Raw genomic sequence first — 24,539 nt, forward strand, 5'->3', positions numbered from 1 at the left:
ATCTAGTTGTGATTTAACTGCTGGTGGAGGTTCAATGATACAAAAAAGAGCCAGCTACCGAGAATTAGTAAGCTGGTGCGCCAACATCAAGCCTTAAAATGCTGGTAAGTGCCGGTGACAAATGCACATCCACATCTTTCTGCAGAGCTTTACAACGGTAACATGAATAAAGCATGTTTTTCTTTAAGCGGAAGCCTAGAGAACTCAGCAAGTTTCACGTCCTAAAATCATTCATTTTGCAACACCCGACTGAACACATTTTTTATTTCTGAAGACCTCATTCTTCTATCCAAAATCCCAAAAGGAAGATTTTCAGCACACATTAAACACAATACATGAACTAATTCTTAGAATGAGAGGATGACTTTGCTTCCCATGCATAACCCCAGGAGTACCTTTATTAGGGTTCCATCCTTCAGAATAATCATTCCAATAAATAATTTGGTTATGTCGGAAATATGAAGAGCTCGAGAGGTACAATTTGAATGCAACATAATCTAAACAAAATTGCACTAGACTCGCAAACGCTAGTATATCATAAACTAAAGCCACCAAACTATGCCGAGATCAAGGGTTGCTCCTCATCTTCAAATTACTCAGTAAAAGAAAGAATTTCATCGCAAGCCTTCAATTCCTCGTATTTTCAATCTTTCAATTCTTCATATTCCTGCTGAGATCACCCGCTTCGACACAAAGGGTTCAGCAACAACAAGCAGCTAAAGCTGTTTACCTTCTAAAGACCTATGGAAACAACTTCTTCAGCCTGTCAGCAGACTGAGATGCTCTTTTATTGGTTGGCTCAAGAACCAGTGCGTATCTAAAATCTGCACAAGGAAACTAGAGAATGTAAGAGAACACTGCAACATATTTCAAAAGTTTTAGGATGGACAGGTCATTTATGAGTTCCGGCCATCACTTTCACAAGCACCTCGATCTCCAAAGATTGAGTACAATTTTCCATCAAACCAACTAAATCCTTCAGCACATGCTTTTCTTCTTCAGTTTCCTACTAAAGTGCACTAAGTATTTAGTTCACGTTGAAGTAGCATTTGACAGACCATCTTAAAGTACTTTTTCTTCACAACATTCTAAATGTGGAAGCATGTGGCTCAGGTGATTCAACCGTAAAGTTTACTTTTGAAGGAATTATCAGCTTAAGTTACTGAGACTCACCTTCAATTGCCTCTTTATGGTAGCCCAGCATTTCTCGTGCTGTTCCTCTTCTTAAGTAAGCTTTCACATTCTATGGGAAAGAAAGAGAAAGAATGTTCTCCTCAGAAAAGCATAAGAAACGTGAGCTAGATCAAGTTATAAAGCAAATGGAATCACAAGCTTTAAAAAGGAGACACATTTATATGGCACTACCAGCTTCAGCCAGTTGTCACTCTTTACCATGAAATATAGATACACAAGTCCACTAATAAACCTCATTCCTCAGTGCAGTACCCAAATTCTTCTTCCCCTATCCTCCCAAACCCCCCAAAAAAATAAGCCAAAAAGTCTACCAATAATTAACTCCATATCTACCTCACAACATCCTTTTTCAGGATCACTAAAGCAACAAATTTCTAAAGAGAACTAGAACACTCAAATCACACGTATGCTGAACACATAAGAAAACAAATTGAGGTTTACTAGGTTAAAATGGATTAAACAGGAACATATACTAGCTAAACACGCAGGAGTTGCTGAGATAGGAGAGCACACCTTCTTATCAAGATCAATAGCTTTACTGCTATCTGCTTCAGCCTGGAGGAAGCTGGATGGAGAATTAAAATTAGAAAATAAGCATTTGACAAGCACGGCAGTAGAAAAAAGGGGAAAATAGATAAGCAAATTACTTTCCCATCGCCAAATAAGCTGCAGCCCTGTTGCTAAAGTATGTCGCACTGTTACCATTGAGTTTGATAGCCTCTGTGTAGAAGCCAATGGCTTTCTGCCACTGTTTATCTTTGTAGGCTTGGTTACCCTGTGAGGAAACCATATAGTATAAGGACCAAATCTGTATATTAAGGGAGCTCCCAAATAACCAAAAAATGACAGAGCACAGCAGTAGTGAAGGTTCATTAGGCTTATTTCTGCTGGGTTCGGAATTGCTCCAGCTTACATCACAGAACTCTCACTCTTAGGCTTATGAATGACTTCATCCTAAAAAATTTCATAGCCTGCCAAAGGGCTGAACAAACTTGGTCACATCACCTTATTCCTTTCTAGAAATCTGTTAGATAGGATACATAGCACTAATTTGCTAATGTTCCTCTAGTTCTTGATGTCGCAATGAGGTGGTAGGATGAACCATGTAACTGACATAGGGTGCTAACGGGACTTTTGATCCGCCTAGAAATGTTTGTACTGGCGAACAGTTTCAGCATTGAAATTGAGAGAAAAAAAACTATGGGCATCATGCAAATGCTAATCACTTTCTGCAAGTATCAAGCATAATGGACACCATAAAAGGCCTGATGTCTAAAAGTGGGAGGGTTCAGGACAAATGCAAGAAGTGACAAGCTCCAATAAAAAAATTTAGTAAGTACTTAATAGAGCAGATAAAGCCAAGTGATGGTTACAGCAAACGCCCACTCTACATTCAAGAAATTGACAACAATGTCCCTCTAAAGATCCACAACAGGTTATCCTGGGTGTACCTTTTCTTTAGCCATTTCAGCAGATGCTTCCTTGCTAATGGCATTACCAGATGTTGATGATTTCGTGGCTACTTCTGCCTGTTCCTGGAGAGATGCATACATGCTCTGAATAGTGTCGAGCAAAAATCTGTCACCCCCCTGCCTCGCCACGAAAGACACGGAAGCTGGGCATTTATCATGAAATCCCATTGGTACGCAGACCTACGGCAGGGAAGCACATAGCATTATATAAATCTGATTCAACACTCAACTGTACCCAAGGCCAATTTAAATTTTTGCGTGCTTAGGGTACAGCAGCACAAGAGAGAAAGCCATTCACCTGACAGCCACCTGACATGCTAGCTATGCTTGAAAATGAGCATGACCTAATCTGGTAGTCCTCGGACTGAATCTCCTTTGCACCAATCTTTGGAGGAGGTTCAGCAACTGTGGGGATAACCAAAATTCCATCATCCTATTGAAACAATAATGTCAGCAAGAGTGAGATGACAGCGTGAGACAGGACATATTAAGAGACACTTTTCATCAAGATTACTTACACATATCCAATGAGCTGAGGTAGAGAATTAGTCAGGTAAATGACAGACTCTACCATACAAAACAGGTATTCAAGTCATGCAGAGTTTCATCTTTTATTCTCAACATTTCATCGAACAAAAAAACCACATGAAGTAGTAACTGCATTTATGCTTTTACCATGAAATGCCTAACACAAAGGACACAGTCAATAACAAAGAAATTTTAACGAATCAATGGCCACAAGGGGTCTTAATTGTTACCAAACTTTAACAATATGATATGATAAAGTTACTAGCTGAAAATCATAATCCACATGGACAAGCATTTGTCAAAGTTTAGTCCTCCAAATCAAGGGGTAGGTTGCAAGAAATCAGGCAATCCCAACTTCAACTAACGAATAGTAATAATACTTACTCAAGGGATGGGTTGGAAAGAAACCGGGCAACTCATTATAATAAGCAACATTAACTAAATGAATACCAATACTACTTACTTTCAAAAGATCATTTAGAGCTGAGCGCATCTCATTCCTAACTGCATGGCAGTTTTCAATATTTGAATCTGTGATCTCCGGTCCTCCTTGCATTTGTGCGGAAATAACAGGGTCCAGATTCGGCTTTGCAGCATTAATCCACTCCAGATGATTTTGTTTGAACTCATGTCTGTGCACAAACCGTTAAAACTAATTTTAGATAGGCATTGCAAGAAATGTCATTATCATCATAATACACTACGAATTACCCCACTAAAAGAAACAACAGGTAGGTCAGTTATGCATTAACATGTAAATGCTTTAAAAATAGTTGAGGAAGAGTAGGACAGAACATTAGAACTTCTTCTCATCACAGCTCAGTGTGTGCACAGAAACCCATAACCACCCTACTATTCAAGCAAGTCACTCAAGGTGCAGGTGACCAAAACATGGCAAAAACTAGCACAAAATGATTAGAAAGTCGCAACTACTTTTGCAGCTTCCATCAGATAACATGCTCCAAGCTTCAGACCAGTAATAACTGTGTCTAGTGATCTCTGCGACAACAAGATAAATCTCACCTCTTAAGTGTATGCATAACTTTTGCTAGCAAGTTTGTTGCAGAAGATTTCCTTTCACCATTGGACTTTTTGCTAGCAAACTGTTTTAAGCTAGGAACTTTTGAGTTTAGGTAGGCTTCCAGATTTTCATGCCTTATGATTTGTCCTGCAAGAGGTGATTCTCAGAAGGTGTATAAAAAAGAAATTGCCATAAGATTCACAAACTACAAACACGTACTTCCAAACAGCTTTTCGACAGCTTTGATCACCGCTTGACTGACGCGATCACCAGAATTTACTGACTGAAAGCAATCATCTGCTATCACGACATTCCTGGGATTACGCTGACTAGCAAATGGAACCTGCAGCAGGACATGCCCGACACGACGCAATATGCTGGGATCTCTAGCAAACCATCCTGCAGTTGGTCCAAATTCACTATAGCTAAACACAGAATACCAGGCACAGCCATGACATTCAACTTAGGTATTTTGTAAATTCATAGTACCTAAATTAAAATCAAGACTTAACAATAGCAACATAAAACATGTTCGAAAAAGAGTAACATTGACATCTATCCCACCCTCAACCCTCTTCCGCAGGAGTCAAAAGTGACCCTTCCCATACTACTCTTTTGGTGTCCTGAACCCCCAACCTCAAGGTTGAAGGGGGGCTGCTTTTCACTCGAGCTAAAGAGCAAGTTATGGTAAGAAAAGTACAAGACCGAGTTGCTGGAAACTTTTGCCAGCATTCCCACTCTTTTTTCCCCTTTAAAAGGCCTTTGACAGCATTTTCATTCAAATGTAAATATGTTCAGCTACTACTGCCCCTCAAAACCAGAAAAATCAGCTACGATGTCCGCTCTGTATGAGAAAGTCCACAATTGAGTACACGTTATGCTGAGTCATCTTAAGTTGGAATAAAATAAGTTCCATAGTGACAATGCTAATACTCTTACAGTCCCAACATGTCATGCTCACAAGACTTTGTAGAAGAAGAAAGTGAAGTTAAAAGACGTGAAAATGAATAGAAGATGCCATTCACTGAAGCATTTTATAGCACATCTCAAGTGAATATATTGACAACACATACCAACTGTGTCAAGACTAGCTGAAACTGGAATTACGCCAGTGTGAGCAACAGTTCCATGAGATGGCCGAAACCCTAAAACTCCACAGTATGCAGCAGGTACTCTCACACCTCCAACAGCATCAGTTCCTGGATAACAAATTGTACTGTAACTCAGAAGAGCCTACCAGTAATTAGTCTATATTCATTTCCTATAAACATGATGCACTATGATGCACGCTTAATCCACACAAAAATATTTGGCAACAGATCGACATAGTTTGAGATATGAAAGACTCACCCAAGGAAAAATCAACAAACTTTGCAGCCACAGCAACAGAAGCTCCACTAGATGATCCTCCTGGAATCCGTGCGGGAGCAGCAGGATTTGTTGGAGTATCGTAGTGGATATGTTCTCCACTAATACTGTACAGTAATAACATGACAGGAATAATCAACAACACGAGAAAGACTATAAAGTGCAGCAGAAATATGTGTACCACGACACAAATGGGAAACCTAACACTAGCCAAAAAATTAACAACTAACTCGCACTTCAGCACATACTTCCAAATTTTAAATTCAGGATCCTGCATCCTGTGCATACTAATTTTAGAAAAGAGTCAAACTTTAACCAGTGGAAAGTTCAGGAACAAACCCAAATGCCATGTCATCTACAATAGTTCTTCCAGTACATGTGGCTCCTCCTTCAACAAGTGCACAAACCACGGCAGACGTCTGACTAGCAAGTTCGTGAGTCCTTGACCAGTCTGGGTTTCCAAACCCTGTCACAAATCCATTGATATCGAATCTGGGCAATCAAAATTCAATGACTTCAGTAGTTCCAACATATATGAATTCAAGAAATTGGAAAGAAGTGTATCCCAAAAATAAACAAATGAATTTCAAATAGACCTCCAACGGGAATTGGACTAGAAAAAAGAAAAGATTGATAAAAAAAGTGGGAGCAAAAGTGCAGCAAGAAAGAGAATCCTACTTCATGTGCGGCACACTCTCCAGATAGAATTTAGCTTTATAGAAACCTATACAGAAATTTGACAAGGCACCTATGAGGCTCTCTTTCCCAACATAAATCAGTAGTAGTAACTCAAAACAGATGAGGACAAACTGTCAGCATACAGAATATGTATATTTCGAAAACAAGTTCACTTCAGTCATCAAGGGCGCCTACGCAAACCTAACATTCAAGTAAGACTGTTATACAATTGCAAAATCAAACAACAACTGCGCCTCAATATCAAATTATGAAATTGTTGAATTCTGGCTTTTTAAGTCCTCTTTATTCATTCTGCCATATTTCAACCCACTTGGAAAATACAAAATGAATCTTTTTGGTTATGACGGTGGTGTTGGGGCCAGCTTGATGCACATCCGTACTATTCCACCTGCTCTCCCACCAAATAAAAATTAAACCTTTTTTTGGTGGGTCGAATTTCACAAGAAGTTTAATAGTAACAAGAAAAAGTTACAGATAGATAGAAACAGTAACAAGAACAAAAACTAATGTTCCCAATTCTTTCTCAGAGCATATATATTTCTTTTAGGGGTAGTATTAAAGGAGCTTACACATCGGAGATGGCGAAAGAGAGGCCAGTGAGTGGATGAGGAGCTTTAGGAGGAGGTGGCTGAGGCGGTGGCAGAAGCTGAAGCCGTTCAACAAAAGCTCCAAAGTCAGCTTTAACAGCTTTCTTAAACTTTCTGGTCATTATGAGTATTCCAGCCAATCCTAATCCCAACAATACCCACAAATTTGCTGCCTGCGACGCCATTATATTCACCACTAAAACTCAACAACTGTTGTATTTGCTCCAAAGATTGATTTTCTATAGCGACACAATCCAGTAAAATGATAATACCAGTTTGTGTATGAGTTTGGGGATTCGTTTTTTTAATACTTTCTGGGATTCTTTTTCTTTTTTGGGGGGGTGGGGGGTTGTGTTGAGGTGAGGATAGAACAGTGGAAACCTAGATAGAATGTTACAGCATTCTGAGCTGGGAATTCAAGTAGTTGAATTGGGATGTGAATCTTATTGGTAAAAGGTAGGAATTTTCCGCCAATTTTGCTAGACGCCCCCGTAATATTTTGACTGTTTTAAATAAGCCTCGCATCTTTGGAATTACTAAACTATTTCAGGAAATTGTTTAGACATTAGTAATCATATATTCATATTTATATATTTCAGGAAATTGTTTAGACAATCTAATTATCTTTTCACTTTGGGCATTACTATTACAAAAATATCATGAAAAATAAGTGTTTTATTAATTAATTATTAAATTAACTTTACATAAAATTAATGATGATACATTAGTTATTCGTATTTGTTTCAATCACTACTTTGAATGAAATTACTCTTTACTCTACCTTAAGAATTGAAGTAATATCGGTTAAAAAAATAAGAATTAATATTAAAATTAATTTAATGAATACAAATGGATAATTTATCACCAAATGCCCCCTGAAAAGCTCAAAAAAAAATTTATTTATACATTTGTTTATTTATGAAAGAATTTTATGATAATAAATTTTAAAGTAATACTTTCTACGATGGAAGTTATTTTTTAATAAGAAACTTTTTACGAAAAAAAATTATTTTCTAAATTTTACAAGAAAATATTATTCAATAAAATATTATTTACTAAAAGAAGAAAAATAACTTCCATCACTTAGGAGCGCAAGTAATTTCTTTTAATAAATAACTTAACTTTTGATTTTATACTATTACTTACTCCAACTAATGGCTAAACACTACTATTAATCTCTAGTACTTATTTTTTTAAAATATTATCTAATTTGCTAATATTATTAGTAGTATTCAATACTTTTTGGAAACACATTTTCACACACTAGTTAAACACCAAAATTATATTTCGTGAGAAAAGATATTCTTTACGTAATAAAAATAAGTTTCGCCTTATCAAGAGGGACGAAGGTGCTTATCTAATTAAATTTCGCGGACTGCAGATGCAAATGCCTTTTTTGTTTTTTCACCCCCTTAATTTTTCTCATTTATTGGCAATGCCGCCGGCAACGAAAATTATCAAAAAAGGGTGATCTTTGAACATCAAAACCCTATCAAAAACCCTGCACTTTCTTGAACCTCAACTTCCATGGTTTTCTAAAGAAACCTAAATCTCACAGTCCATTTTAATACTGTAAAAATGTCAGCTTCTAGATTGTTCTTTCTTCTCGGAGCGTCTATTGTCCGAAACCATAATAAGCCTACAAACACCTTTACTACATTCTCTTCAATTCGATTCACTAAGCCATTGCTTTCCCCTGTTGTACGGTTCCGCAGGTACAATTGTACTTCAGCTACACTTGAGACCAATACAATCGAACCAGTGGTCAATACTAGGAATCATCCTTGGCCTGAATGGGTAGCTTTCGTGGACCGTTTGAAAAGCAAAGGATACTTCACTGAAAGTAAGAGAGAAGATGGCGATGCGAGTATTTATACGGATATGACTCTATTAAAAGATGCTTGTCTTAACTTCTCTCGCGACCGTTCCGACATTTTTAAGTAAGAAAGTTCTGCTTTTTACAGTTTAGCTGTTGCAGTGCACATTGCTTGTCAATGAAATTAAGTAAATGGGAAAGGAAAGCTGGTATTACAGTCTTATAAGGGTTCCGTTTGCAAAAAAGATACTAATGGGCTCAAAGATTGAAACTTTCCTCAAGGATAAAATTATTTTTTTTATAAGTTAAATTGATAATCTACTTAATGTCTGCTATACTTTAGATTTGTGGCCGTTGGAATAATAATGGGAATCCTTTGTATGCATCCTTGGTTTCTATTTTCAAATTTAGAAGAGGCTAAAACAAAACACAAAAAGGATAATGATGATAATATTAATAATAAAGTAAAGCCCATGAAATTAACACATTTGACTTGGAAATTGTCTGTATTGGTTGTCAGAAACTTTCTAAATGTTTGCTTTCTCGAGGAAAGACAAGAGACTTCAATATCTGACTGAGATTATGTATTGCAATTGCCACCTCAACTGAAATTTGAAAGCATTTGTGTATTACTTTGCAGAAAGTTGTCCAACCAAGATATGCAGACAGTTGTGGAAAAGGGCTGCCCTAATCTATTCAGGAAGGTCGTTAACTCGGGGAAAAGGCTAAGGCTGCATCTAAACCTTGATGAAGGAGAGGTGAGTTGCCTTTTTAATTTTTAAAATTCATTGTTTCTTAATTTCTCCGAACCCCGCTTATCGGATTACACTGGGTTTGTTGTTGTTGTTGTTGTATTGTTTCTTAGTTTCTATTCAGGACGAGTTATATTGATTGCAGTTCAAGTGTCATCTTCTTTCAGTGAGCTTGTTCTTTGAGGGTTTATGTAAGGAACTTACTTGCAGGTATGCGGTACTTGCATTCTCCGTGGATCATGTGATAGGGCTTACTTGATATTGAAGGATGATGAGGGTGTTGCACGTACAGTAGATATTGTGCGAGTCTTGCTTATCTATGCCTTAGATCCTGCCATTATCTCAAGCGGAGCAATGTCTCCTGGTAGAGAGCTTATTGAGGTATCTTCAAGAAAATTGCTCTCAGAGTTGGTTGAATTAAGTGAAACGCCTTTTGATCCTGAGCATCCAAGACCTGCTCCCAAGGCCTCTCCACATAAAAAACAGTCTCTTCGTTCAAGAAAGGATGGTCAGGAAAATGTTCAAATGAAAAGAAGAGATTCAATTGGTCTTGAGTAAGTCTTCTTGGAGGTTATTATGATTTTTTCCGTAAAAGGAAAATACTGTAGTTCTTGCATAGTAAAATGGAATACTGTAACTTATGTGCCTTGATATCAATACCGTACAAGTTCCATTGATATAACATAACTTGTACGTCCTTTATCCTGGACTACAAAAGTCTAAGCAGGAAAACATTAATTCTATTTAAACTTGATTAACCCTTCACGCATTGTTGAAATTTTGCACTAATATGTATTAAGAGACTAACTATTAACTTATGGTGGTTAGCTTTTTATATGATAATCATACCCAAAAGAAAAACCTAACCCTCCAGTAGAACTTCTTACTGCTTTTCCCATTAACTTTTCCTCAATCCATAAGCTCCAATCTTATCAAGTTATTTTAGAAAATGTATCGGCCGTTATGTTCTACTATATCTATATCAAACTTCGGATGTTTGTGGTTTAACTGTTAACTCATACATGCAAATTGCGCGTTCGGCTTAAACTCTAAGCTAACTTAGGATAAGGGGTAGTAAGTTGAGAAAGTTAGGATCACACTGGTGTGAAGTGTGGACATGATGGTTACTGTTACTATTGTATGGGGTCAAATGGTTTTGTGGCCCATTACAAACTTGTTTTTAGTTTTATGACCCCATCTCTTTTTTTATACATGGGAGATTTGCGTTTACACATAAGAGCTAAAAAAGATATTTTCTTAATTTCAACATTTAAAAAGCCATGGAGGCCTAAAACCTCCTATCTATTATTGTGGTCAGTGGCTGCTCATACTGATTTATTCAAGCGAATAATTGTACTTCTTGTAAGAGGTTATTTATAGATTTCACCTTTCCTATTTTAAGATTTTTCTTGTTGCTTATAAGTTGAAATGCATTGGGATGAGATAATCATTTTTCAATATTAGATTCTAAAATCAAAAAACTGATGCTCACTGGAATGTACCATTCTTCTCTGTAGGGGAGATAAAAAAGATTCTAATGTTGATATGAAGCAAGGAGATTGGATCTGTTCGCAGTAAGTTCTCAGTTACTTTGCCTTGTGTGTTTGTGTTTTACCTGTATGTTTGATATGCACTCAATAATTCTGTCAAGTATTATTGGAGGACTTCACAGTGAAGCTTTCCATCCAATGAGTGGTCTAGACTCTGATTGGATTGTCAGAGTGCCCAGTTTCTTTTTCCTTCTTATTAGATTCGGTAACCTTTTCAAAAACCGCACAACCAAAACCTCTATCACTGCCAATCCCTGGGGTAACAGTGGGTCCCCCCCCCCGGGTGATTTGAACCCCCAACTGGAGCAACCCTCCCTCGTCCTCTTTTTTCTTCCTTTGAGGAGCTCTACCACTGGAGCAACCCTCCCTCGTCCTCTTTTTTCTTCCTTTTGATGTCACTTCTTATCCTGACATTGACTTGCTGCAGATGCGACTTTATGAACTTCTCCCGCAATGCACAATGCCTGAGATGCAAAGCAGAAGGACCTAGTCAAGATGCTCGTGTGTCAAAGGTTCAAGAAATGAAAACTGGAGATTGGACTTGCCCACAGTATGTTGTTACGTCATATAATTTACCAGCTACTAAATATCCCATAGTTTTCCTTTTCTTCTTAATGAAAACTAAATATCGCACAGTTTATCAAAAAAAATATACTGCTGTTATGAAGCAGATCTATTCTTAAAACCTCACTTGGCAAATTATATTGTTTCATAGCTTATGACTCAACTGTGGATATCATTGGCCTACTATAAATATTACCGACTTACTCTCTTTATAAACTGATATCAGTTCGCTATAAACATGCTAGTGTGCCTACTGCAATATCACATTGTTTGCTTATTATTAGAAAATACTCTGTCCTTTTTATTAATCTACGAACAATATTAGGATGTTGTTGAATTGATCTTGTTATTGTAGTCTTCATGGCTCCTTCCAACTCGTTTTCCCTTTTCCTTGTCACTGGTGTGGGTTCTCAATTCTCCTTTCTTCTTTTCTCTCTTTTTGGGGTCTTTGTAGATGTGCCTTCATGAATTTTGCTAGCAATACCAAATGCTTACGCTGCCCAGAGCTGCGCCCAAAGAGACAGCTGAATCCGGGAGAGTGGGAGTGCCCCTCGTGAGTAACTTTTCTTTGATGCTGCATGGTTTTGTTTTGTGGATTCTACTCATCATACTTTTGGATTCTTGTACAGATGTGACTTCTTGAACTACAGAAGAAACATGGTCTGCAAGAAGTGCGATTGTGAACGCCCCAGGGATGCAAAGAAGCAGTCAAAATACGAGCAGCAACTTTGGACAAAGCCTTACTAACGTAGCTTAAGATCAGCTCATACAATTGATCAAGGATATCATTACAACAAATATGGTTGACTTAGTTTTTTGGTGCTTCGGGCAAGTGGATATGAAAGCGGTAATAACACATATATATATATATGCTTGCATTTTTTTCCTCTCTATGTTACTTCAGCAACTACGAGATGTTTGTGAATTCTTTTGTTATTTTGTCCTGTTATAACTTGTAATTATAACATTATGTAGAATTTTAACAGTGTTCACTTTTGTCTTTCGCTTGTTGATTAATAGAAGAGAAATGCGTGGGGTTTTAGCTTATAAACTTTTTTGTTAAAAGAAAATGAGAATCCTTAGAGGAAAAATTCAAGTGAAAATAATAAAAAACAGAATCATGTAAGTACTTTCTTTGCTATTCAAAACTTCTTAATTTAAACTTGGTACATGAAACAGGAGATGGTAACTTTATTTAGGAAATTTAACTGCTAAAGTGTAAAACGCACAATTTCTCACCTAATTGGTTAATTAGATAGTAAGCTAGTTCGTGAATTTTCCAAGCCGATTATCAAATTTGACATTCTGTAAAGTTGGTATATTTTTCTATCTATTATATAGAAGAGCCGTGAGATGGTCGACCACTGCATTGAAGAGTTGTACAAAAAGCTGTATTAATTATACCCTGTACTTGGCATTATCCAATTTCTTCATATTTTGCCACGTGTATTACCACTTTCCTTTCTTTTTGGCCAACTATGCTGACGGAACTATGGAGAATCATCTTTTTGCTCTCTCTTCGGAGACTACTATCAACCTCCTTTCCAATGATACCATTAGTCTTTAAAAATTCCTGCTTGTCACAGAAGTATCCAACCAAGGATTCTCTGTTAAGCCAACTAAGAAGATGTAAGTTGCAAATGCAGATCAAGAAATTAAAAAAGAAGGGAATTTGATAAAATGAGTTTAATAGAGTCGATTAAATCGGCTGATTCATATATCAAGGGTGGGGTTTTCCATCGGAATATGAATGCTATCTATTCAAGATTTATAACAACAGCCATGAATTTCCCGCCATGAAACTGAAAATTTTGAAAAGAACAAAAGAAGATAGGTAAAAATTGAAAGAAAAAGATCTTAGGTGTACAACAAAATTGTAACTATATTTGATGATATTAATATGTTCGCTCATGTGCAGATGGTGAACTAATCATATAAATTCACTGAGGACAATTAAAACATAAAATTAGTTTTTTTTCATGGCTTTTTCTTTTAATGTTTTTGACTTGGTGCACCCTAGAAATACTTGCACAGAGCTCAAATGAGTACACCAATAATCATAGTTGATTTGTAGAACATAAATAATGACAAAATAAAAACGAAAAAAAAGGACACGTCTTTAAGGTTCCAAATACTTTTACTACCAAAACTGTAGCTAGCTCTTCCTATCATGTTGATTTAGTGAAATCATTGATTCCATACTTGTGATTTTCCTTTTCTAGATTATACTTTAAACAAACATGCAGAGCATCTTAAGACTCTTCCCTGATTTATGGCTAGCTTCAATAACTCCTGGTTCATATAAAGTGTGTGAAAAGTTTTCCAAAGATGTAGTTTAGTGTTTTATAATATTTTAAGTTTTCTATTCTTGAGTACTCTTGATACAATACTGTGAATTTGTGACAGAATGATTTTCCTTGTAGGGTTGAAGGACTTTCTCCAAAGATGATTTTTCCTTTGTTTTTGTGGAAGTTTAAAGTTGATAAACTTTTAAGATTGAATTTCGAGGTATTATCAGTTTTATCTATAAAAGATGAAAGGAAGAATTAAAAACCTTTATTCCCCTACTCTCCGAGTTTTTACGAATGTAGCTAAAATTTAGTTCTCTGATTTCATCGATAGTTACATTATATGAGTGGGGGGCTGGCATTTTAACATGAACTACTCTTTCATTTATGCATCATACAAGGCTGTCTTATCACTATACATCTTGAGGGGTAATGTGTGACATAATTATTCGAGCACATAATTCCTTCTGAATATACAAAATAAAAAGGTGTAAGTACTTCTTGACTGCTGTATTTTTTACCTTACCAACAAACTCATGGGTTTAGACAGCCTTAAAACTGATCTAGTTTGACTAAGTTAAGTGGTATGGTGTTTGCTACGCATCGTAGAGCTTTAATTTTTGTCCCCCAAGTAATCACGGAAGCATAAGTTTTTCTTTGAAAGCTTAGACAAGAGTCTACGTTCTCTATCGTTCCAAGCTCCCTGTTGGATATGCATTTTTCTTCTTCTTTGTTTTCACAAATTATAAAGGCTTTGGAATATTAATTTGATCACAGTATGAAACCTTAATTACATGCTAGGCATATCCCGAATTTTTTCAGATGCTGGACAAGAAGATGGATACACACTTGGTGAATTTTCTGGTGTGAACGCATAATCTTGCCTACTGTTGGTTCCCCAAGTACGCAAGTATACGTGGCCGTCAAGTAATAAAGTGACTCGAAAGTCGGATGTCGAACCCATAGAGACTTAGATTAATCGTTAACTAAGCAAACTAAAATCAATATACTGTCCAAGATAATAAAAAATATTATTTTTCTGCTAAACTACTTTTGCAGAAATTAAACAAGCAATTAGCTAAATTAATTAGGAGCAAACGATTGTGGTTGGATTTTAATCAAAGGAGATGAAGATTCCAGGGTTGTAGTCGGTTTGTCAATCCTATTAATTTCGTAATTACACCTGTTAATATGAATTATCTATGATTGCTAGTTGACCGGATAGTTTATATGAATAGCATGTTCCCACAATACTATTCGCCTATCCACAATATATCAATCCTATATTCCTATGGTATTGAGTCTATCATGAACGAATATAGTACGATATTCAACTAAGCAAGACTGTTAAGTATATTCCTATCCTAACCGCGAAATCTCTCCCCGAGCCACGGGTTCAGAAACAAGCTCTCTCTAATTCTACTCTAATCTAAACACGACTTTCCCAAGCATAGCATAAATAGTAAATAGAACTCAACTGGTGGCCAAACAATTAAGCAATTATACACAGAATTATAGAAACAACCAACAACGATAACTCGAATTAACGGTGATGTAATTAATAAACTTCAATATTCATGATAACCATAACCCTAAAACGCGAAATTTAGCTCCACATAGATATGGTAGCAAAACAACAATTCATCCAAATAAACGTAATGATTATTAAGTTTGATGGAAGAAAGATGGAATCTGATGAATTTCGGCCTCCACGACGGTTTCGTGCTCTCCCTTGGTCCAAAATATGTTAGCCCCTCAAAAATAGGTTTAGAACCCCTTTTATACATGTTGGGGACGTGTAGGGTTGAAATCCCCAAGTCTCAGCCGAATTAGGACAAAATCCACCCTTTGGCGTCTCGCTTGGCGCCTGGCACCAACCTGGACAACAAACTTTTTGGTCTTCTGCCATTGGCATTTTGGTAGGTGCCTAGCGCCAACCTGGTCACCAAACTTATACTTCCTCCAAATTCTTCCCTTTTTGACGTCAATTTGCATGCAAACTCCCCAAATCACTTCCAATTGACCCCTACACATATAAATAACATTATTAAGCTCGAGTCACAAATATTCACATAAAAATTAACTAGATTGAGGTATAATGCAAGACAAATTGCATGCAAAAACATGAATTTTTAGTCAAACATCACTTACCTACCTTCAGGAATGTCGTCTGAATTCCCCAGTGCTTACGAGGAAGTGTTTGGTCCGAGTAACGTTTAGGTTGAAAGAAGACAAACATAATATCAATAAGTGCGAGATAATTTGGTGTTAAAAGGTTGTTTTCCTTCCTTCTGCTTGGGTAAAAATTAATGTATGCTTGGGAAGGACATATCTTTTTGTTTGATTCAAGTTTTCATGCTATACAAATTTGTGATATCATAACTGATTATGGCAGAACCTATAATCTGTGCCAACTATATATCAGAAGCTAGCTAGGAAGGAAGATTAATGTAGGGAAACAAACATAAATATTGTACTTGCTCGTCACAATTTGGAAGGGAAGGGACAACCGATGTTTTGAAGATACTGCATCGGAAGTTAGGCCATGTAATATAGTTCAGCAGTGGTTTCTAATATTTCATGCAAGAATATGGTATGTGTTTCGCATAAAAATCTAAATATTATATGCTTGAATCTTTCCATTTCAAATAATGAATTACACTAAACACCATTGACTCCCATTGTTCCTATCAAAGATTACAAAGCAGTTTTTTTATGCTATTCAAAACAAATCTATTCATCCATATTTGCTCCAAAGATAATTGAATTTACGAAATAGCTTTTATTCTGTGTATTTGCAGATAACAACAGATAATACTAATACAGTCTAGCTCGAATTAATACAGGCCAACTCGAATTGTTGGGCCCGTGCTCCGCACGGGCATCAAACATCTAGTACTATCTAGAAGTGTCACTCATGACAAAAAATCTAATAGATCAAGTAGTAGTTAAGTGGGAAAAAGCTACCACAACCCCGCTGCCCCCGAAACAGAAGGAGAGAAATGGAGAAGTCAAATTTTTTATTGCACTTTATGTTAGAACCTCTATCAAATAAGCTGCAAAGACAGTTAGAACTTTGAAGTATTGAAATCTATATATACTACAAATGAATAAAAGCAAAATCAAGTCGTGACAATCTTCCACTACATCCTATTAGTCTGTGTATGACAAATATATAACATTGCCCAAAACAAAGGGCAGCTCTCTATGACCAAAGCGAGAAAAAAAATTCTACACATCTTTCTGCCAAAGAATCTAACTCTTCCATGTGGAGAAAAAACCCGAGAATGGAGTCTATCTGGAAACAGCTTAATTGGCTACAGGCACACCTAGCTCACCAAGTTGATGAGGGAAAGCAACCTCTCCAGCAGCAGCGACATGCCTGCGCTGCCGCTCACGAAGGTAAAGCACTGTTAGAAGGCATACAAATAGGGTAAGAATTGTTGCATTTCCTTCCTCCATTATGACATCCTCCACCCATGCTTCCACTTTGGGATAAAATTCTGGTAACGAATCAATTATGTGAACCTACATGAAAAGAAAACGCCGATAAGGGGGCCATATCAATATAACTAACTTGTTTCAAGTGAAAAAGATATGATATTGCTATATATTTTTCTACTATTTCTTTCTCTCAAACTTTGACATCAGTTACTACAGCCTCTCCACTGTGCAAAGTAAGCGACCGATAAAATTTTAGGAAGAGAAAGGTGGAATAGAATGTCAAGCACAAGTACCACTGAATTTCTACATCAGTTAAATCTGTTTACTGCTACATGTAATCAAGGAAATAAGATGATAGAACTTGTCGTTGTCAGCATTCCTCCTTGGTCCAAGCAAAGATTTGCCTGCAAGCTGAGCAGCCCAACCAAAGAAAGCAACCGCCCCCTGGCCCCGCCCAACACAACAAGACCAAGAGCTAAACCCTTTCCGCTCCATCTAACATCATCAAACAGTCTAGAGACACGAGAGAGTTGAAATAAAACTATTCCTTTGACCTTACTGTTATTACATACTACTATACTAGGAGAGCACAGAAGTCACGCTCGGCTGATGATGGACTATACTCGGCTTATTTAGTTAATTTGATCTCAAATTCTTCAAGGCAATGCCTTTGTACTCTTGGTTTTTATGGGTCTCTTTCTAAATATATTTCCTAAGTCCCTAATCCTAGCAAAAAATTACAACTCTGTCCAGCTGCATATCATGTCTCTTTGTAATACCACAACCTTGAGGATATCTCTCCACATTGACATCCCTCTGTTCACAATCTCACACAACTTCCACCATGACCGGCTCTACTGTTATCACAAGTAAGGCTTGTGCCTTAGGCCCCAAAATTGGGAGTCCCCATTTTTTACAAATAATAGGTTTATAGGTATTTAAAAAAAAATAGTAATATTTAGTACTTTTAATACAAAAAGTAAAAAATTTCATATAAAGAAAATAAACCATTTGACTTACTAAAAAATAGGTAGATGAATTATTTTCTCAACGTTTCAATTTAAGTTGATTTGGCAATTTAACTTTTTACTCTTTTATTAGATAACGTGTAAAAAAATTACTTTTCTTCCTTAATTTGTTCAAGTTAATTTTTCTTTTCCCTAATCTCTTCATATGTCAAAAAACCCTATATTTTTTCTGTCTTTCTCTTTGAAATTCTTATTCACCTTCTTTCTCCGATCCAAGATTTCATTACTCATCTTCTTTCTCCAAGATTTCATTAATTCAAGTGTTCAATAATCTTTTAAAAGTTTAGGCCTCACATTAGACTGACTTTAGGCCACACATGTGCTTGAGCCGCCCCTGACTTCCACTAATCATCCAGATTTAACGCTGCATGCTAGCTATGATAAACTTGAGGCTTTGACATAGAAACAATACTCTGAAGCATTTTATGATCCCATGGAAGCCTCGAGTATGTAAAACTAGAGTATTGTACCATGCTTTCACAAAACTAGCACGTTTAATCCTCCAATCGCATGCTTGTAAACTACAAAAAGTAGGCTCCTTCTTATCCTACAGTGTTCAGGGTTTGCATTGAGCTTTGTCTTCTTCACTCTCAAAAATCCTCCTCCTGAACTCCCATCTACACACATGCAGAACCCAATTATGGTGATTATTAGAACCACCATTCCACAGTAAGCAAATGTGGAAAATGGACTGCATGTGACAGTCGAGCAAACTCTGGTTCAATAAAACTCTAGGTTTTTCTGTACTAGCAAATCCAATTATCTTCTGCAAATGCCAAAGGCAAAGTCCCCCACACAATCAGAGAAGCCTCATATCTCTGTACCAATGTACTGGTGATCCCTTTAGGATATTTCTGATTAGTGTTCTCTCTTTGTCACAGTTTTGACTAGGGAAACAAGAGATCATCCAACAAATGTATGAGCTCAAAGGGGCTAAATGTACTGAAATACAAAATGAACAAAAGAGTATCTGTGTGCCATGTGTGCATGTATTGTATGCGAGTAAAAGAAATAGAGGAAATATTTACCAAAAAACTATTGGCATGGTTTTTCCTAATCCACAAGCTTACAAGGGCCAATGTTACAGGCAATTTTGCAGCATTATCAATTTCTAGTGCCTGATCGTAGTAGCGTTTGGCAAGATGAAGATCTAAAGGTAGTCCTTGGCCATGCTCATGCATATAACCAAGATTGAACATAGCTTGAGCATTAGATTGGGATTTGGCGTGCATATATGCCTCAGCTGCACGTTCATAGTCCCGCTCAGTACCCTATTAAAAGAAACATACGATTAGTCTTCCAGCACTTCATTCATGTGCAAGTCAAGCCAACGAAAGAGAAGAGTATGAAAAAGATAAATTAAGGTTACTGCTACTGAATGTAAACTAACATACCCGACCAGAGTAATATGCGAAGAGCGTAGAATAAGATAAACAACTTCAGGCTACTGCTAATAAATGTAAACTAACATACCCGACCATAGTAATATGCGTCTCCAATAAGCAATGCAGCATGTTCATTACCCTGCTCAGAAGCTTGCCACCACAAGGCATGCGCACGTTGATGCCTCTCTTCATCACTGCAAACCCCAGATTCTCCCAAACACATGCTTCTTTCTCCATATTTGTCAAGGATCCATGCAGCATTACTTTGCGCAATCTCATAGCCTAACTCTGCCATTCGCGAATACAAAAGGAAAGCCTTGCCCACATCTCCTTTCAAATATGACTCTAGTGCCCATCTAGACAAAGAACTGCATGGTCCACGTTCCGCAACTAGTTTGTACAAGGCAGTTGCCTGAAAGGAGGGCAGGTTCAAAGGGAGAAGGACCACAAAATGGCAAATAGAAAAAGAAAATACATCCTTTAAGGCTATTTATCTGCTATTTAAGAAGACAATAGCACTTCTTAGTATTTGACACTGTAAACATAAAAGTTTCAGCAACTATAATATCATGCTTCTCTCCTTTTTCTCAGATTAAGAAGAGTAGCTCTGAAAGCTATGCGCCGCCGCGCCTCTATAGAATCAATCTACGACTCTACACAGTGCTAACTCCTCTTTACCCAAAAACATGTAGAAAAGATATGACGGAATATTATCACTACACCACGTCACCACCTAGTAGAGAACAATTACTCAGCCCATTCCATTTCATATAATGGTTTCGATTAGACATAGAGTTTAAGACGTTACTTTAATTTATTTATTTTTGATAAGTAAAAAAGTTATGTTACCTAAGATGTTGCTTTAATTGTTTGTTATATTTGTAGTAGTAGAAGAATATATCAAGTAATAAATAGTTAGTTTTATAGAGAAAGTCTCACATCAATGTTTAGATTCTGAAGAGTTAAGTGAAATTTCAATTCTTAGAACTTGTCACAGTTGTATACAATAACATTGATAATATATTGGTGTCAAATAATTTGGAATGTCTCAAAATGGAAAGTGACATATAAATTGGATCGGAGGGGATATATTTCCATTCCACTCTATCAAGTTATTCAAGTCAAAATATTATGATGAACGCATGGCTAAGAGACTCTAGTTAGGAATTGAAAGCCACTTTTAAATAAGGTCACCCGGTAAAGTTGTTGCCATGTGACCAGGAGGTCACGGATTCAAGCCGTGGAAATAGCCTCTTGCAGAAATGCAGGGTAAGGCTGCGTACTATAGACCCTTGTGGTCCGTCTCTTCCCCGGACCCCGCGTATAGCGGGAGCTTAGTGCACCGGGCTGCCCTTTGTTTTTTAAATAAGGTCACCAAGAAACAACTAGCCACCAAACTCTTAGCAAACACGTCCTTTTTTGGGGATAAGTGTTGTAAAGCAAACAAGTCTTGTATGGTGTTGCAGTTCAGGCAGCGTATAGGAAAGATAAACCAACAACCAAGTTCATTCATGAGAAAGTAGAACATAAGATACTGATATAAGGTCGATAATCCCAGTAAATGTATGAGTAGATGACTAACTGTATTTGACTCACCAGAGGAACATTTTTCTTATAACCCACACCAGTTTGGAACATTTTCGCCAGTTGATAAAATGCTTTTGGTTGACCGGCATCAAAAGCCGTTGTAAGATATTTGGTTGCTAATTTCACATCCCTCTTCACCCCAATTCCTTTAAGATACATGACTCCGAGGTTGTAGAATCCACCAGCCTCTGCATTTTCTGCAGCCTTCTCGAAATACTCTTTTGCCTGCAAGAGAGAGCTACCAGTGTGTCAACTGAATCCTAGACATCTTTTTCTATGCAAGCTACATTAAGAATCTAATGAATGAAACTTAAACATAAAAATCAGTAATCGGTGATCAGATATGACTGTTAAGCACATGAAAATGAGCAGACCGTTGAACTAACAACAATATAGAGTGAAAGATAAAGGCAATCCCATGGATAGAAAAAAGGAGATCCAAATTACCCTATTATTTATAAGGGGGAACCAACGACCAAAAGTAGGAAAAATCTCTCTGCATTTAGTTGTCCAAAAATAGCAAAGAAAGAATAGAATTTTACCTTAGTGTTGTTCTTTTCCACTCCATATCCTTTGACATAGAGATAGCCTAAACCATTGTAAGCAGAAAAAAGTTGTTGCTTGGATGCAAGAGTAAGCCACTCTAATGCCTTGGTAAAGTTCCTTTGAATTCCAGCTCCTCTTGCATATATCTCCCCAAGAAGTTCCATAGATCTCGCCTCACCCTTCTCCACTGCCTTCAGAAACCACGATAATGCCTTGGTGTGATCGCGCCTTACTCCCCTTAAACCAAAGTAGTAGAATATCCCAATTTTGTACATTGCACCAGCGTTCCCTTTTTGAGCCTGGTATTCCAAAATCTGGAAGTCCTCATCTTCCTCCCCTCGTGACTTCCTCAAGGCTTCCTTATTTTCTTCTGCTCCACTGTGTATCCTCACCGGTTCAATCACAGGTGAGTCCTTCGATATCAGGAAACTGTTAATGGCTACCTCTGCCAATTCAGCATACAACTTTACAGCTTTATCGTGCATCTGTGATCAAACAAACAGTCAACATATATGAGAAATGATAAATCTTTTGTTTTCACTGCAACAGAAATGATACGTTTTCTATATTTAGATAAAAATTAACTTTAAACTTCTCATTTTGCAAATGACTTATAGCCGGACTACAAATTTCAAATTCTCTATTTCTTTCTTAAACTCTATGCCGAGTCAAAGTGCAACGCATAAATTGAGACGGACGGAGTATGTAAATGCAAAGTTGAGGAACAAAAAACTCACTTCTTGGCGAGAATAAATGTAAGCAAGTGCCATTTTGGATTGCATATTGCCGCCTTCAGCAGCAAAATGGTGGTATAGAAAAGACTTAGCTTTATTCCTCTCTCTTCCAATTCCCATTCCGTACAAAAACCCTAAAATCGACTGCGCGTGGGGGTGGCCAGCTGATGCAGCCGCTTCGATCTCAGACGCCGCCTCCTCCATCGCCCTTTCATCGCCTCTGCTTGACGCCTTAACTATCTTACTCACCGTTTTATAATACGACCCTTCATCTCCAAGGTTATCGTGAGGCGCAATAGCGGGCTCGAAAATCGGGCTCCATGAGCCCGGATCAAGCACGTAATCGGGCTTTGCTTCGGAGTCGATGAAATCGTCGAATCCAGTATCTGACGTGTCATCACCGAGATTTGTAGAATCAGCGGTTCCTTCTGTGAGGTCGTCTTGAGAGAGGACGAGCACTAATTGACGTCCGAGTGTAGAAATTGGGAGAAGTGCGAGAAGTAGGAGAGCAAAGCTTAACCTTCGGATTCTTCGATTTCTCATCTCCTTTATTGAGTTTATTTCTTTATATTTGAGGTCGGAGATGTTCGCCGGCGGTCGTTAGTTGGATCCCGGTGAAGTAGTTGAGGAAGACGAGAACATACTGAGCTCTTATCGTGTGTTTTGTTTGCCACGTGAGCGGTCGTCACATACACCACTAATAACCTGCCACGTCATTGGAGTCTTGCAAAAGAATAAGAGAAAGAAAGGAGCAAAAAGAGTCTGAGTCCGAAACAAAAATGTGATTCTTTTGGACTAAAAAATCAAAATATGTAGAAAAAAATATAGTGACCAAAATATATATAACGCCCTTATAAAAGGCACTATACTTTAACGGTCGTTTGCCCGTTAAAGTATAGCGTCACTTTAAAAGGCGCTATAGTTGAACTTGAAAAGAGCGGGAAAGTATAGCGCCTTTTATTAAGACGCTATAGTATAACGTAATAAAAGGCGTTATACCCACATAAAAATCCGTCCCCTTCCCTTCCCTACCAAACCAGAAACTCCCCCTCCCCCTCCTTAAAAGAAAAAAAAACAGCAGTCCCCCCATTGTCAACGAAAAAAAGCTTGAGTGGAGCCCATCGGTCCCACAAAAAGTATAGATTCTCGGTCCCACATCCTAGCTAAGGCGTTATCTCGTAGTGGTTGCTCGTTTCGGCTCCAAATCACTAAATCTTCAACTTTCCAAAAATCTTAAATCGAGGTATTCTGACTTAGTTTTTGTTAAAACTCGTATAAAAAATGCATATTAGTTATTTTTAATGTGCTCTATGTTATTTTGTGATTGTTTTGCGATTTAACCAATTTGTTATTTTTTATCCGGACTATAGTATTAGTGTGCTAAAAATTTAGTAAAATAGAGAAATTATTATTAGTTGTTAAAAAAATATTAATTAGTTACATTTTACTATGGTATATGTATTTTCGTGATTATTTTTTTATTAAATTAATTTGTTGTTGTTATCCGCTTTAGATTATTTATTTGCTAAAAGACTAGTAAAATAGACAAATTGTTAGTTTAGTTCCCTGTAGTGGTATCTTGTGGCCTAATGTAATGCTCGTATTTGTAATGCAGTGCTATTTAACGTAGTAAAATATAGTGCTCTTTAGCGTAGTATCCTTGTAGTTATTGAAATTAATCATTTAAGTATCACTTATACCCAAAAATACGTCAAAAAACTGATAGTTCAAACACAAACCCTGTCCAATTCTAGTCAACGATCGTAAGAAAATAACATGAGAAAATAACAATATTTTTCGGACTAAGTATTGTTATATGAATATTTAATAATTCAATCCTGTATAGTTATGAAAATTAATTATTTAATTTTATTATAGTAAAAAATAAGTGAGTCATAAACAAAAATATATAATAATATAACTAACATATAAAATAATAAAACTAACATATAAATTAATAAAACTAACATATAAAT

The 24,539-nt window shown here is 36.9% G+C and overlaps 3 protein-coding genes across 3 annotated transcripts; 1 reads left to right on the top strand and 2 right to left on the bottom strand.

Annotated features, from left to right (window-relative positions):
* Positions 1-365: 365 nt before the first annotated feature.
* On the bottom strand, positions 366-7,317 carry LOC107799384 (translocon at the outer membrane of chloroplasts 64-like). Its single transcript, XM_016622490.2, has 13 exons — positions 6,852-7,317; positions 5,923-6,075; positions 5,566-5,690; positions 5,289-5,414; positions 4,435-4,614; positions 4,218-4,362; positions 3,658-3,826; positions 2,965-3,099; positions 2,646-2,846; positions 1,842-1,969; positions 1,708-1,759; positions 1,174-1,243; positions 366-824 (listed from the first exon to the last, which is right to left on the bottom strand). The coding sequence occupies exons 1-13, from the start codon at positions 7,052-7,054 to the stop codon at positions 742-744; spliced, it is 1,770 nt and encodes a 589-aa protein (XP_016477976.1). The 5' UTR covers positions 7,055-7,317; the 3' UTR covers positions 366-741.
* Positions 7,318-8,302: 985 nt separating this feature from the next.
* On the top strand, positions 8,303-12,596 carry LOC107799385 (zinc finger protein VAR3, chloroplastic). The gene is made up of 7 exons (XM_075251439.1): positions 8,303-8,809; positions 9,326-9,443; positions 9,648-9,991; positions 10,955-11,011; positions 11,415-11,537; positions 12,006-12,104; positions 12,181-12,596. Exons 1-7 carry the CDS (start codon positions 8,448-8,450, stop codon positions 12,296-12,298), a joined length of 1,221 nt encoding a protein of 406 aa, XP_075107540.1. The 5' UTR covers positions 8,303-8,447; the 3' UTR covers positions 12,299-12,596.
* Positions 12,597-16,842: 4,246 nt separating this feature from the next.
* LOC107799383 (ERAD-associated E3 ubiquitin-protein ligase component HRD3B) lies at positions 16,843-23,313 on the bottom strand. The gene is made up of 6 exons (XM_016622489.2): positions 22,567-23,313; positions 21,826-22,314; positions 21,293-21,508; positions 19,785-20,108; positions 19,340-19,582; positions 16,843-17,367 (listed from the first exon to the last, which is right to left on the bottom strand). The coding sequence occupies exons 1-6, from the start codon at positions 23,104-23,106 to the stop codon at positions 17,149-17,151; spliced, it is 2,031 nt and encodes a 676-aa protein (XP_016477975.2). The 5' UTR covers positions 23,107-23,313; the 3' UTR covers positions 16,843-17,148.
* Between the last annotated feature and the right edge of the window lie 1,226 nt (positions 23,314-24,539).

This window comes from Nicotiana tabacum, chromosome 4 (genome assembly GCF_000715075.1).
Source record: "Nicotiana tabacum cultivar K326 chromosome 4, ASM71507v2, whole genome shotgun sequence".
NCBI lineage: Eukaryota > Viridiplantae > Streptophyta > Magnoliopsida > Solanales > Solanaceae > Nicotiana > Nicotiana tabacum.

Coding starts and splice junctions, on each gene's coding strand:
- LOC107799384 (XM_016622490.2), bottom strand. CDS start 7,054: ATGGCGTCGCAGGCAGCAAATTTGTGGGTATTGTTGGGATTAGGATTG. Junction 6,076..6,851: donor TCTTTCGCCATCTCCGATGT/GTAAGCTCCTTT, acceptor TTGATTGCCCAG/ATTCGATATCAATGGATTTG. Junction 3,827..4,217: donor GTTATGCATACACTTAAGAG/GTGAGATTTATC, acceptor GTTTGTGCACAG/ACATGAGTTCAAACAAAATC.
- LOC107799385 (XM_075251439.1), top strand. CDS start 8,448: ATGTCAGCTTCTAGATTGTTCTTTCTTCTCGGAGCGTCTATTGTCCGA. Junction 9,444..9,647: donor TAAACCTTGATGAAGGAGAG/GTGAGTTGCCTT, acceptor ACTTACTTGCAG/GTATGCGGTACTTGCATTCT. Junction 11,538..12,005: donor GGAGATTGGACTTGCCCACA/GTATGTTGTTAC, acceptor GGGTCTTTGTAG/ATGTGCCTTCATGAATTTTG.
- LOC107799383 (XM_016622489.2), bottom strand. CDS start 23,106: ATGAGAAATCGAAGAATCCGAAGGTTAAGCTTTGCTCTCCTACTTCTC. Junction 20,109..21,292: donor ATAAGAAAAATGTTCCTCTG/GTGAGTCAAATA, acceptor CCCTCCTTTCAG/GCAACTGCCTTGTACAAACT. Junction 19,583..19,784: donor ACGCATATTACTATGGTCGG/GTATGTTAGTTT, acceptor TTCTTTTAATAG/GGTACTGAGCGGGACTATGA.